General features: G+C 39.5%; 1 protein-coding gene across 7 annotated transcripts in view; it reads left to right on the forward strand.

The window, feature by feature from the left end:
* Positions 1-15,471, forward strand: part of LOC105484141 (transmembrane O-mannosyltransferase targeting cadherins 1) — a 286,363-nt gene that overhangs the window by 235,059 nt on the left and 35,833 nt on the right. For all 7 annotated transcript variants that reach the window (XM_011745531.3, XM_011745480.3, XM_011745491.3 and 4 more), the window contains one exon: positions 14,949-15,057. In XM_011745531.3, coding sequence (XP_011743833.2) covers positions 14,949-15,057 — 109 coding nt within the window. The remainder of the gene's footprint in view (positions 1-14,948; positions 15,058-15,471) is intronic.

Raw genomic sequence — 15,471 nt, forward strand, 5'->3', positions numbered from 1 at the left:
AATTGAATATCTAAAAAATATTAGGAGACCGAAATCAGGGTAACCATTATCTTTAAGGGCTAGGGATATATTTCCTCACACCTTTGGCACTAGCCACTCAACCTTTTATTTCATAAGAAGGAAGTTGATACATTCAAGACAGTAGTTTTTCTCTACCTTTTAACTGAAGCCCCAGAGAGTAGACAATGCCAGCCACATGGATAAAGAAAACTTTTCGACACCCTTACTACCACGTTAGTATATCAGCTTCAGATGGGCATTTTTTGTATCCTCCTCTTAGTGTGAAATTCTTCTCCCCACTCTCCACCCCTGTGGTAGTGACCTGTTCCCTCCAACTTTACTTACCGCTAGTCCCAATCCCATTACACTTGTTCCCCTTCATCTTTGTCCAGATCATGTTTGTTTCTCTCCAGCTCTTTCTCCTTGCTCTTTTAAAGCCCAGTCCAGCATCTCATAACACCATCCTCATCACTGCCATTTCACAATTTCTTGTACCTTCTTCCATCATCCTCAGGGACTTGAGCACGAGGGCAGTGACTCTCCATTGCTCACCAAACTATGCTGTCTTCTTCAGCAAGTAGATCCATCACCAAGTTCCTGTGCTTCTGTCCCTTCAGGGTCCCCCATTTATGCTCTACCTTGGCATTTACCAACATGGCCGGGCCCCTGGCTTTTTAATTATGCAGACTTTGTCATTCTCTAGCACTTGAATTCTGAAATGTTCCTCTTTGAGCTTAACCTCTTACCTCTGTCCTCCCTTCCCTTCTCCCCACTCTCTCACTCCCACTGACACTTTAGAGGGGTCATGATTATGACCTGCCACCTCCTTGCTCGTCTCTCTGCTCAGTTACCTTCTATTAAGACCCGAGCATCAGCGTAGCTTGCGCGACAGGTGCTATTCTCCCTCTCCCTCTTTCGACACTTTAGAGGGGTCATGATTATGACCTGCCACCTCGTCGCTTGTCTCTCTGCTCAGTTGCCTTCTATTAAGACCTGAGCATCAGCATAGCTTCCGTGACAGGTGCTATTCTCCACTCCGTCTTTCCTGCCGGCCCTGCACTTGATCACTGTTAGAACCTCTCTTCTCTCTGATCTTTGTGTTCATAGTTTATAACCCTATCTCTAATTTATCTGATGTATTTCAGTAATGCACGTGATATCAACTGATACTCTTTCATGCTTTTACCATCATTTACCTGCCTGACCAGGCCAACCCAAGTTACTTCACTACCTGCATTTTGCTTCCTCGAGACCGGTATTTCTCAATGTTTTGTTTTGTTTTTGTTTTTTTCATTATTATACTCACTTCTTTTAAGGAACCTTTTTAGATATCTTTTCCTATCATTTTTCTCCCCAATTAAACACTCAATAATAAGATTTGTTACATAGGATTGAGCTTGGAAAGACCACAAACCGTTGTAATGTCTATGATTATTTTTCACTACCACCATCCCCACCCCAAGAAGCAATTTTCACTCCTGTAGAGAATGTAGGACTCTAGACTGTCATCCAATATATCAAATGATAAAGGGGAAAAAAAAGTACAAATCTGAGTTGAATGGGTTCCCTACATGGAAAACAAAACCATGATTAGGGGTAAGAGGTGTTGAAAATTCATTCCTTATGGTCTTTTATGGTATCTCCTGTTTCCCTAATGCAGGCATTCTCTGTTCCCCTCCTCCGTGCCCTGTAAACACACCCAGAAGACAACCTCATCCCTTACTCTTACTTAGAATTTTCAGGTCATTCAAGGTGAAGTATTACAGCTTCCTTTCTTTCTATCTCAAAATTTCCTGCATGTTCACAGACTTCCGCTTATTTTGCTCTCCCATAGAAGAAAGCCTTATTAATATCTTGCCTCTTTCATGAGGCTAGTGTTTATACCTGTGTTTATGTGTTTTTTTTAATTGAGGCATAACTAACATGTATTAAAATGCACAAATCTTCAGTGTTCAGTACAATGCGTTTTGACAATTTTATGTGCTCTTATAATTATTCCCAAAATAACATAGACAATTTCCGCCACCCCAGAAAGACCTCTCATACTTCCTTCCAGTAAATTTCCACCTCCCCTGAGACAATCACTGTTCTGATTTTTTTTTTTTTTTACGGTAAATTAGTTTGGCCTAGAACTTTATTTTAAAGTGATAACTTGTATATATTTATGGCATCTGGATATTTTCACTAAGCACAATTTTTTAGTCTTATCCATGTTGTTACATAATACTTTTATTGCTGAGTAGTATTCTATCAAAATTAATCTTATATAATTTGTTTATCCATTTACTGTGGGTGGATAGTTGGTTCATTTACAGGTTTGGGTTATTACAAATAAAGCTGTTGTGAATATTCATTTCCCAATCTTTGTATGTTCATTTTTCTTAGGTAAATATATATTTATTTATATAAATAACATATAAATATATAACATATAATATAAATAACATACTATATATAAGTTATATCTTTTATTAATGTATATATTTACTTAAATATATCATACATATTATATATTACTTATATAATATATAAATAAACATATTAATATTTATATATTATATATTAATTTTTATATAATTGATATATTTGAATATTATTTATATTATATATTTATATGTAATGTATTATTTATATTACATATTTTTATATTATTTATATGTAATATATAAATATAGGTGTAGAATTGTGAGTGTTTCTTAAATGTTTTCAGAAATTACTGTATTAGTCTGTTCTCATATTGCTAATAAAAACATACTTGAGACTGGGTAATTTATGAAGAAAAAGAGGTTTAATGGACTCACAGTTTCACATGACTGGGGAGGCCTCACAATTATGGCGGAAGGTGAAGCAGGAGTAAAGACACGTCTTACACAGCGGCAGGCAAGAGAGCGTGTGCAGGGGAACTGTACTTCATAAAACCATCAGATCCCATGAGACTTATTCACTATCAGGGCAACAACATGGGGAAAACCTGCCCCCATGATCCAATTACTTCCCACCAGGTCCCTCCCACAACATGTGGGGATTATGGGAGCTGCAATTCAAGATGAGATTTGGGTGGGGACACAGCCAAACCATATCAATTGACAAACAGTTCTCCAAAACAACTGTGCCATTTTTCACTCCATCAGCAATGGGGAAAGATTCATTTGCTCCATATCCTTGTGAACATTTGGTGCTGTGTTTTAGCCATTAGTGGTCATTAGTGTAAAATCCACATGTGTTCCTGATTCTATTTATCTCCTCATCTATTACTAATACATAGGATATCTCTTAGGTCTTCAAATTCTCCCCAGTCCACAATTTCAGCATGCCCCAGATCCCCCTAGGGAATATTTCTCAGTTGAGGCACTCCCTCCAGTTGTTCTCCTCACTCTTTGCTTTTGATCACATTGGCAAGAAGAATGGTTAGCGCCTGGTGCTTCTGCTTCTTTCCACCTGTTCACACAGCTGTCTAGTCATGCAGCTGCTCTGCCACCTTTTACTCCATTAGTTTCTCTGCAGTGAAGAATATGACACTGTTGATCTTCTGATTTTGAAGCTGTTTATTTCATTGCTTCTATCATAATGCATTATTTTGCTCTTCCAAATCCAACCTCTGCTCTTCTTCGACCCTTCCTGTAGATTTAGGGACAGCTAAGAAATTCACTTCCATATCCATTGTGTATACACATAGAGTCCAAATGTCTTAGCATTTAGGGCTTTCCATAATCCTGCCACTTCCTCCTTATTCTTCACTCCTCCCCCATACTGTCCAAACCCAGACCCCAGCCAGGTTGGCCATTTGTCAATGTATGAGAAATACTAACCTGCTAGGTTACATTTGAGAGACTGGGACTGAGGTTTTACATTGAGAACTTTCCTAGTTCATTTAATATGTGGTGTCATTTACATTTTTATCATTTTATGGTCAGTAGCTGTCCAAAATTAAGTTATCTGGGAAATAATGAGAATGTCTATGTACTTACTCAGGATTTGGCAGTTATTTGTATGTAAACAGATTGCTAATGGTTCAACTATTTTTGTGAGTACCTCTCCCCTACTACAGCTCCACTCATTTATACTGTGATTACTCATGAGTTGAGGTTGCATTGTTTTAAATCAATCATGTACTTTGCAAGGAGTCTTCTCTCAATCTTTCCTTTTCCTTTTGTAATGACTGCAGTAAACACCGCTGAGACCTGAAGACAGAGCCACCGAGGAAGTGCTGTGGGTGGGAGCAAGCTTTGAGGAATTCCCTGGTTTTTGTTTACATTCTCTTGAAGGAGTTGGAATGTCACCATTTTCCTTCCTTATGTAAATATTTCTAACAGAGGATAAAACAGGCCAGACTGCTTTGTTGAGTACAAGAGTTTTCAGTAGTCTCCCCTGTCCTGAAAATCATTTTCCCACCCCATTCTCCCTTACCATCTTTCCTGGAATGCTTTGTTATCTTGTCCCCTTGAGCTCCTGTGCTTCCTGAAAGACTTGAGATGACTCAAGATATAGGTGAAAAAGGAGTAATTTTTGGAATAACTCAAGGTAAAAGAGAATTTTTTTTTTAAGAGAAAGGGTCTCACTATGTTGCCCAGGCTGGAGCACAGCGGCTATTCACAGGTGCGATCATAGCACGCAACAGCTTCAAATGTCCAAACTCCTGGGCTGAAGTGATCCTCCTGCCTCAGCCTCCTGAGTAGCTGGGACTACTCTGATTCAATTAAAAGAGTAAGAGAAATGTGGATAATCAATGAAAATTTATTTCTGCACATATTTATCTTACTTTAGGGTACCAAGTGCCTGAACTTTTTTCCTAAAGCCCAGTAGGAGATCAACTTTACCCAAACAATTAAATTTGGCATATAGGCTGTTAGACATGATCAAAAGGCTTTTAAATCTAAAAATGCTCTGTGTAGGCCAGGAAGAGAAATAGGAAGGACAGAAAGAGAAATATGCATGTTCCACCCCTGCCTGTGGCCTGCAGAGCCTGTCCCAGGAAGCATGATGTAAGGCCCCTTCCCTTCTTGGTGACTCCTTGGTAATTCTGCCGACCTCCCTCCCATTTGTGCCTTCCTCAAACAGGGCCCGGTTCCCTTAGTTTGGTGTTTTCATGCCGTGCCTCTTGTCTGCCGGCCAGCACAGCAGGGCTCTCTACCCTCAGCTTTCTGGCCACGCTCCTCCTGCAAGTGAGAGGGATAAAAGTAACTGGCACTTAAATGGCAGTCTGCTCAGCCCTTCTCATGTCTCATGAGCCTGCCCACACCAGTTGTCTAGGACAGACCCATCACTCTCCGATTACAGACCGAGAATCCCGTGAGGAGAGAGTCCAGGGCTGGGAAACTGACGCCAGTGCTTTCTGCCGCATCATGCTGCCCCACTACCACCTCCTGTGTGTTCTCCTCAAGACCAGCAGCTGGGAGAGCTTAGCGAGTTGGAGTCTCAGTTCTACTGCAAAATTACATGTGACCTTGGGAAAAGGATTTGATCTTGCAGTGCCTCCAACTGCTCGTGTATAAAGTGCAAATAATACTAGTAACTACATATTCATAAGTACTAAATACAATAATGCATGTAAGTCCTTAACATAGGCCCTATCACCCAGTGAAGATGAAATAAGCTTTAACTATTATTCATTATCATCAGCCCAGGGACATAATTTCTCACTTTCAATTTGAAACTCAGGTCCTTGGTATAAAATGAATAATGAATCAGAAGTAGATAATGCGTTTTCTACCCCTGCAGTTGAACAGCTCAGGGGAATTTAAACTTTGCTGAGACTCAGTTTCCATCTTTCTCTTTTTTTTTTTTTTTGAGAGACAGAATCTTGCTCTGTTGCCCAGACTGGAGTACAGTGGGCCAATCTCAGCTCACTGCAACCTCCACCTCCCAGGTTTTAGCAATTCTCCTGCCTCAGCCTCCTGAGTAGCTGGGACTACAGGCATGCGCCACTATACTTGGCTAATTTTTGTATTTTTAGTAGAGACGGAGTTTCACCATGTTAGCCAGGCTGGTCTTGAATTCCTGACCTCAAATGATCCATCTGCCTCAGCCTCCCGAAGTGCTGGGATTACAGGCGTGAGCCCTTGTGTCTGGCCCCCATCTCTTTAAAACAAAGGATGAGAACAACTGATCTCATAGAACTATCTAGTTGCAAGAATCTGTGGTTTTAACTATGACTACAGGTTTCTGGTCTCTTAACTGAGAAGTACAAGCAAAAGAAGACCAGAGAAGAACTTGAAAGTCCCTTTTCTCTCCAGAGGAAGTACTTACATTGTAACAGCATCCTGCCTCTGCTGAAAAAAACCCATGTGTGAGGCTTCTGGTAGAAATTTGAGCTTGGAATCTTGATGGCGAGGAGAAAGGAGCAAGTGGAGCTAGCATTTATTGCCTCCTTCTATGTGCCAGACACTCTGCTAAGCACACCACTCATGTTCTTTTATTCCACCCTAACAGGAACCTAGAGAGGTAGAATTATTTAATAGTAAGCACATTTCTCTTTGGCCACTGGGGCTTCTAGGGAGGAAGCATCTAACACATCATTCAGCTGGTGAGGGCAGAGCTGAGATTTAGACAGCCATAAGCCTGAGCCTAAACCCAGGGACATGCATTAAACTGCATCATCAAAGCATCCATTTAGCTATGGGGTAAATGAATCCTGACTAAATTAAGTTGTTCTCAGCTGCCTTCCCTTTTAGATCCCTACCTGGAAGCATTGTTTTTACACTTTCCCTTAATCCCTAAAGGATTTAGCATATGTATTTGCATGCACTTTGAAGTGAAGCTGGCTGGGGGCTAGTTTATCCCAGCCCACCTCCATGCACAGAACCAGCCCTGCAGATTCCTGCAGAGGAAGGCACAGTGGGGCAGGTGTTGCGCTGCCTGGGTGCAGAGCAGTGACCTCATCCAGAGGATGACAGACACCAAGAGTCGTTCCAAAGGAGCAAAGGAGTGGAACTCAGGGCTAAGCTTTCCTCAGGAGCTACTCTGTGCCATCCCCAGTGTGAGGTGTGTGTGTGAGCTGCATCTCCATTTCTGCTGCCCTGTGACTAGATAGCGTCAAAGCTTTCCATCTTGCCATTTCTCAGTTTCCAGGTGGGAGTAGGGTAGGATGGGGGGTGGCAGGGCCTATTCTCTGAATGTTAACTATTAGGCCGGTGTTACTTTTGCATTACCCTATCTAATGAGTGTGACTGTGAATTGAAATTTTTTTTTTTTTTTTTTTTTTTTTTTTGAGTCGGAGGTTCGCTCCTGTCACCCAGGCTGGAGTCCAGTGGTGCGATCTCAGCTCACTGCAACTTCTGCCTCCCAGGTTCAAGTAATTCAACCTCCTGAGTAGCTGGGATTACAGGCATCTACCACCACGCCCAGCTAATTTTTGTATTTTAGAAGAGACAGGGTTTCACCATGTTGGCCAGGCTGGTCTCAAACTCCTGACCTCAGGTGATCCACCTGCGCTGGCCTCCCAAAGTGCTGGGATTACGGTGTGAGCCACTGCGCCTGGAAAAAAACATTTTTTTAAATTCTTTACAACCACATAATATGAATCTGTGTCCTCCAGACAGTTCCATGTGGCTTCTGTGAAAAGTCAAGCAGAAAAACTAGAGCGAACCCCTAGTAAACTAGGTGCTGTATTTCCATTACATTTCCCAGGTGTGCTCCGTAAACTTGAATCTAAAGGAAGCTACACAGAATATAATCTGATTTGCTTTTCTTTCTGTACAGGAAAGATAGTAGAACCACAGGAAAATGTGTGCTCTGTAAAGATCATCTCAGTCAGACATTTACCATTTGACTTTCACAATTCAGTGTTTTATAAGAGCTGGTAAAGTCAATATGCCAAAAAAGAAAAAAAATGATCTTTTTCATTTGTGAGGAACATCAGTTTTGAATCCAACAATAACAAACACTCTGATAAAGGAATAGTAATTAAGAGGTCTGCCTGGAGTTCCAAGTTCACACCATGGCTAATGGGAATTTTACTGCCACCAAGAGGGTCGCCAAATCCATTTATTTCTGTTGCTGGCATTTCCTACATTCTCTCCAAATGTCAATACTTTTTCAAAGCAAGCATCTGCTTTCAGTTTAAATGAATATGTCATGAGACTTTAGACAGAATCCAAAAAGATCTCTAAATTGACAAACTTATCCAGTCCTTAATTACTAAAAGAAAAATGTGGCAAAACCTTGTTTGCTTTTGCTAAATATCTGTCACTGACATGGAGCTATGAAAGTGAGATGATGCAAATGTTTTTACTTAACACACAGGAAAAACAGTCCCTATGCTGTGTAACCAAAGGGAAAATTCCCTGTGAAACTACAAGTGTTTAATGGCAAAATTTGCACATTCTGAACAAGATCTAATTTAATGTTTCTGTTATGAAATCAATGATGATGTCACTGGTCCCAGGAACACATTCTCAGGAATTTTTTAGCCTTTTGGAAGCTCCTGGGGGAAACATGAGAGAACTGAGTTTTGCTGCAAAATATTAGAAGATTTTTATTTATGTTATGATGGATAACACAGGAGCTAAGACTTGGATATGCAGTCAAGGATATTCACAATAGAGCCCCTGTGAGAGAAAACTGCCTCTTCCCATTGCAATATTCCCCCAGAGTTCTACTCTGCCTAACCCCATTCTGCCACATTTCCTGCTATCCAGGAGTATCTTTCATGAGGCAAATTAACCAGCCAGTGCCACTTTTCTCTTTTGTTCAGATTGTCCCGGGGAAGTCTTCTTTATTCTGTTTTTTTAGCTTTCAGTATCCTATTTTATTTAGCCTCCTATGCAGGTTCAATTGATCAGGCAAATCCTGCATGCAAAACCAGGGCAGAGTTTCTTAAAGCGTGGGCTAACGTCCATGCTAAGCAGAATCACCTGAGAGGTTTAAAATCTTAATGATTCCAGGGCCCCCCGCCCCAGACCTGCTGAATCTTATCAGTCCTGGCATTCTGCATTTTACCAAACACCTGGAGAGTTTTATGCACCAGAATTTCAGAAGTGTTGATGTAAGGGAGAAGTAAAGACAAAATATTTTAGATCACGGAGGATTATTATCAGTCATCAGCTAGTGATGCTGTTTAGCTGCTAAGGAAATTCCTGATGTCGCAGGGCAATAATATTGCCGAATTCTGTAGCACTTTTTACCTATTTTTAGGTATTACCTGCTTTTATGCTTTTTTATGCTTACCTGCACTTTTTACCTATCCAGGGATCTCTAAGAGTTCCATCAGTGCCAGTTGAACCCCCTACCAGAAGCTCTGACAGTCCTTGTTGCTCTTAGTGTCTTTAGTATCACATGAGTTATTAAAAGGATTCAGAGTTTTCTTTTGTGTGACTCCAAAATCAAGTGTGTCTGTGCCTGATTGGACAGGATATATACTGATGTTCGATTTTATCTATTTTTCACCAATTACGGGATAGTTAACCCAGGCCTTTCAATACAACTCGGAAAAATGACCCGTGGACTTGGTCAGTTCAGAGAAAAAAAGTTATTTTAATATTTTTCCCCTTTGAAATGGACCTGTCAATTCAGTCTAAATGGCTAAATTACATTTAATACAATGCTATGAATTTAGGTATGATGATTATTAGATTAAAAATCTGTTGTGGGGCTGGGCATGGTAGCTCACACCTGTAATCCCAGCACTTTGGGAGGCCGAGGCAGGCAGACCACGAGGTCAAGAGATCGAGACCATCCTGGCCAACATGGCGACACCCTGTCTCTACTAAAAATACAAAAGTTAACTGGGCGTGGTGGCGCACACCTGTAATCCCAGCTACTTGGGAGGCTGAGGCAGGAGAATCGCTTGAACCCAGGAGATGAAGATTGCAGTGAGCCGAGATTGCACTACTGCACTCCAGCCTGGCGACAGAGCGAGATTCGGTCTCACAAAAACAGACAAACAAATAAAAATCTATTATGGTATCAGACACAAAGAAAAATTACTCTTATGTGTAACCTAAACTTTTTATGAATAATTTGAAATGTGGAAAGCTATTATTTAGGAGAGACTGTATCAAAAACACCACATTCTCCTTGGTTTTAAAAATTAAGAAAAGAATAGAGGAGATAGGTTTCAATGGGTGATTTTTAAAACATTAAATGAGTTAATAATAAAAGCCAAAACATAGACAGTACCTACCGTGTGCCTGAGACACATGGGGGTCAGATAATTTGCCTAAGGAAACACAGCTAGTAAGTGGTAGATGTAGAGTCAGAAGCCAGTCCTTCTGGTTTTTGAGTCTGTGCTTTTAACTACCATGTAGTGGTAAGGTGGATAGGTGGCTTAGCAGTGTGCTTGGTAAGTAACAGATTTTCAATATGTGGATGCTGTGCTTCTGATTTTCTTATGATTCTAAGTTAGGCTTGTGCTGCTTCTGTCTTCCTTAGGATCACATCTACAATACTTAAAGAACTGTGGAAACAAAAATGAAACATGGGGAATCATATTGTCACCTTTTGTCAAATTTTATTCAAATATTGGAAAACTTGTTTAAGGAGATTTACAAAGATTTAGAAATAAATGGTAAAACTATGGGTTTTTTTGGGAAAAAAAAAAAACTAATGCAGCAATTACTGAATTTCTACTCTGCACAAGTCACTTTTCTAGTCTCTGGAACAGGGGGAAAAAAAGTAAGATTAGTAAGATGTAGGTCCCACCTATGAAGGAACTTAAGACCCAGTGGTCACAGAGGAATTGTATAACATTTCAGTGAGTGAACACAGAAATGCTAAGTGTGGCCTCAATGGAACAGTCTAGATTTGAAGTTCTAAATTAGAGTCCAGGTGTTATTGAAGCTGTGTGAATGGGGACAAATCACTTGAGCTCTCTAAACCTTAGTTTTTTATTAATTTGGGGTGATGGTGGTTGGTATTTTTGTCTAAATCTTTGAAAGGGAGCTAATTATGCCAAATTTATAATGCTTCATGAGAATTAGAGTAAATTACTTAGCATAGTCCTTGGCAGAGACTAAATGTTTAGGAAACAACTATTGCGAAACATGCAGCTTAAAAAACTTGTCTGCATGGCACATTCACTGTTAGATGGAACTGGACCCCTCTCCCAAGAGGCAGCAGTAGGGTTTCCCACATGTACTTCACTAGGGTCTTGGAGAAGAAAAATACAGAGGTCAGAACGGGGCTTCTAGGTAGCAATTTCCTACCATATTTTTCCTATGATGATAGAAAAAACAAAAAGCTGAAACATCAGAAAGGTCATATATATGTATACATATGTTCTTAGTTTTGTTATGTGTTTTTAGGAGCTTTGAGCTGGGCAAGTCAGGGAAGGTGTCACTGGGAACCAGAGTTGAATAGGAAGGAAGGAAAAGCCATGTGTGAAGTGGTGCGGCAAGAACACCAGAGTGAGAGACAGAAGACCTAGGGCTAGTCCCTCTTTTTGCTTAGGAGCAGAGCAAATCATGAAAGCTCTCTGAATCTCAGTCTGTACTACTGTAAATTGAGGTTGGATTCTATCCATAATTCTCAAGTCTGGGTGATTGTCATATTCATATGGAAGGCATCCTATTAAGAGGCCAAGCCTCAGAGCACTAAAGTCTTTTTTAAAGCATACCCAGTGATTTTTAAGGTGCAGTGAAGATTATCAATGGAGTAGATCATTGTTAGTTACTGCAGAATGGATGCCAAAGGCAACCCAGTTTCACTGGAGTAGTGGGTACCTGGGTATGTTTGGAATGCTGGTCAGAACCATATTGTAGAGGGTTTTAGTCTAAGAGTCTATTTGTAGGTAGTTGGATATTAATAAATAATTTTATATATGGCAATGTGTTGAAAGCAGTGGTCTAGAAAAAGTTCTTTCAGTTGTCTGCACATAATAAAAGGAGAAGAATGAGAGAACTAAAAGCAGATGTGTAAACCAAGGCATTAGCAAGCAAAACTGAGTAAGGTGCTGAGTAAGTCTGCAATAATGCAATAGTATTGTAGAACTGATTTTTAATATGGGATAATTATCAGAGAAACATGTGCTATAATACAGATATGAAAAAGGGATGCTACTAACATCAGAAACAGTTTGAAATGAAGTTTCAATCTCACATAGTAATCACATTACTATATAACCAAGGAAGGTTTTATTTAGATGAATTATCTTCTCTAAGTTATTATGTCAAAGCCACACCTATTCCATAAGCTCCCACCAATGGGTGAGCAAGAGAGACTATAGAAGAAATATTCTCTTCATTCCTCTCCCTTTTAGAAACAAAAACAAATCACCACTTATCAACTTATTGGGCTTTCTTTAAAAAGAATTTAAAAATATCTCTCAAGGTAGCATGTGATGTCTGTTAGCCTGACCCATTGGTGCTTAACAACACTCAGCAGCTCCCAGGCAAAAGGAGAATCATCCAGGAGTACACAGCCAAAAAGAAATGTCCTCTCTGCCGGAGTCTTTGCATCTTGTAATACTCATATCCTAAATTAATTACATGATGAAGTGGTTTTTTTTTTAAAGTCTGTTGGTGTCTCACAGGATTTTTAGAGAATGATGTTTTTTATCAAGAATCTGGGTTCTTGGTGAATAACTTTGTTGCTCATCTTTCCATTGTGTCACATGAATGCTCATGGACAACCTCCAGCATTTAGGTTCATAGACTGTATTGAGTGGTCGTCTTGCTGAGTTCATATGTAAAAGGTCTAAGTTTTCATTCTAACTGATGTGAGCCATGACAAATGAAAACCCTTAAATCATTGCTATGACGATATTGTGAGGTTTTTTTTTTCTCTGCTGATTTGAAGAATATCTAAGCTAAATTATGTCCCAAGGGACTTAATTTTCAGCCTTAGTTTTCAAAGTCCGTATCTTCCTTTGGACTTTGAGAGGATTTCCAAATTAATGTTATTAAAGATTCATGCATTTTTAGAGGAAGAGCTTTGCTAACCATAAAATAATAGACAAATTAGTGTGATACAAAAATACACTTCATTTAAAAAACATGTGCCAATGGAAGAATTACATGAAGGTATATTTAGAATAGAAACTTGAGTGTATGTAGTGGACTTCCATGGAGTCTTATGGGTACTCTTTAAATGTTTGTCCTTGAAATGAGTGGATCAATATTAAAGCACTAAGAGAGCTGTAATACAAATTAATTATAACCATGCAACTTGAAAGCCATCCCAAGGACAGTCCACTTAAGGACACGGGTGTTATACCTGTTCTCAAGGAGGGGACTTTGCAGAACAAGAGTCCATTAGGAGTTAGATAGACCCTAATAAGGAGAGGATAGTATGGACCACCACCACTCCTGAGAAACAGCTAGGTGCTTGACATATAATCAATAATGATAAATATTTGCTTCATTGAATTGTTAAATCCAAGGTCTGTGTTGGAAGCATGGCGGTTTTTTCCCCCAAGGTCTGGTAGGAAACTCCCTGCTAGTTGAAATTGCCTTATGTAACAAGCTGCTTCTAACACTTAAGAACTCAAACTTATGGAGTGAATATTAGTTTTCCCTCTATGTAACTTCATCCTCAGAAACTGGAGCTGTAGGGGTGGGGCATAGGGGATGGAGGGGATTGTATCAGGAGCTACTGTCAGCTGCCTTTGATACCTCATGGGACAGTTCTGCTGAAATCGCAGTGTGCATACAGATCACCTGGGAATCTTTTGCAACTGTAGGATGAGGTTCAGTAGGTCTGAATGGGGCCTGAGATATTCTGCATTTCTCACAGGCTCCCAGGTGATGTTGTTGAAACTGGTCTATGAATCGTACTTTGAGCAGAAAGGTCATTAGGGGTGGATTTCTAAGAAGTTAGAATCAGCAGATATGGTATGATGGAAGAGCACTCAGCAGACGGATTATATAAACATAGATGAGTCACTTGACTTCCCTGAATTGAAAATTTCTCATTAGAAAAATGAGTATAATAATAGAACGATAATACCTACCATATGTGATTGTTGTGAGAAATACATTAATAATGTTATGTGAAAAGATATGAGGGTATATGGCACATAGTCATTGCTAAATCAATGCACAGTAAAAACATAAGCACACAACTCTATATTGGTAACTGTTAAAGAGGAGAGGACCTTTAGGCTGTGTCCTTGCTATAGTGCAAAGGATTCTCTTCTTCATTGCACAATCACAATGTCTAGCACTTAACGAGAGACCAGTGTCTGTGGAAATGTATTAATAGCAAACTGGTCACTTCGAATACTGTACATTTTTGGCCCCAAAGACGCTGATATCAGCATAATGACCCAATGTCTCCTCATTGGATTTAACAGGAAAGAGAACTTTTACCCAAGAAAATGGTAATGACTTTTGGGCCTTGAATCCTCTTTAAAAGGAAGTGTCATCACTGGGAGAAGAACCAAATGAAGAAGTCAGAATTAGCCTCAATTTTCAGTAAAAATATGATGATGAAATGTCTCATTATTCTTTACCAGCGGTGGTCACAGTTGTCTCTAATTTCATAAATTATTTATGGAATCTTTTCTCTCTTAGATATAAAACCAAAGTTTAACGTTGGCAGTTTGGCCTGGTTTGTTCCTGGAAGGTACAGCCACCCTTAGGAGCTCAGCCTGCAGTGGTGTGACCAGTACTACAGGGACCCACATATCTTCACATCATTGTAAATTGGCTCTCATGCCACCCAGACAATGTGCCCCAAATTGTTCCTCTGAAGATCAAAGTTTCTCATTAACAACCCTGCAAAATATTGACTATAACTCTGGAAGAGTGCACAGCAGGAAATAGAAGGTAGAAAAAAGTGGATAACCTGAAGCGTAATTTACATCTTTGCATCTCTTTCCATGGAGAATTCAGAGAGACAGAAAGAAACTGTTAACACCTTGAGATGATGTAGTTTAATTCATTTGCAATAAAATCCAGAGTGAATCAGCTAACCTTTGCTAAAAGAAATGAGATTTTTAGAGTCTAATCAGAGGATTGAAACAAAGTGTTATTAAAAGATGTTCTCCCCCACCCCTTCGTTATTTTCTATAGGTCCCAGGAGAAAAAGGAAGAAGCTATCACCTTACTGAAGGATTCCATTAAATATGGTCCAGAGTTTGCAGATGCATATTCAAGCTTAGCTTCGTTATTGGCTGAGCAGGTAATTGTTTCACACAGTAGTTTTTTTCAATGTTATTGTTACATGTATAAATTAATGTTACACAGATTTTTGCACTAATGATTTAATTTGTAAACCCATATTGGACAACCAATCTATATGTCAGTTTCTTTTGGACAGAAATTACAAGCCTAATTTTCTTCTCTCTGTGTAGTGTAGGTGGCCTTTAGACAAAGATGGTCCATTATTTGCCATTGATATATTCTCTATCACTTTGGTACAGAATCTATCAAGAAAAATACGTGATATTTGCAGTTTTTATTACTACTTACTTGTAATATTTTTCTGAGGAATTGCTAGTGCTCTAAGATCTCTGAGCTCAGTATGGAGCCATTTGATAATCCTACAAATTCTGTTTTAACATCAGTTAGAATATTATAGAGACTCGTGAGACAG

Source organism: Macaca nemestrina, chromosome 10 (genome assembly GCF_043159975.1).
Source record: "Macaca nemestrina isolate mMacNem1 chromosome 10, mMacNem.hap1, whole genome shotgun sequence".
Taxonomy (NCBI): domain Eukaryota; kingdom Metazoa; phylum Chordata; class Mammalia; order Primates; family Cercopithecidae; genus Macaca; species Macaca nemestrina.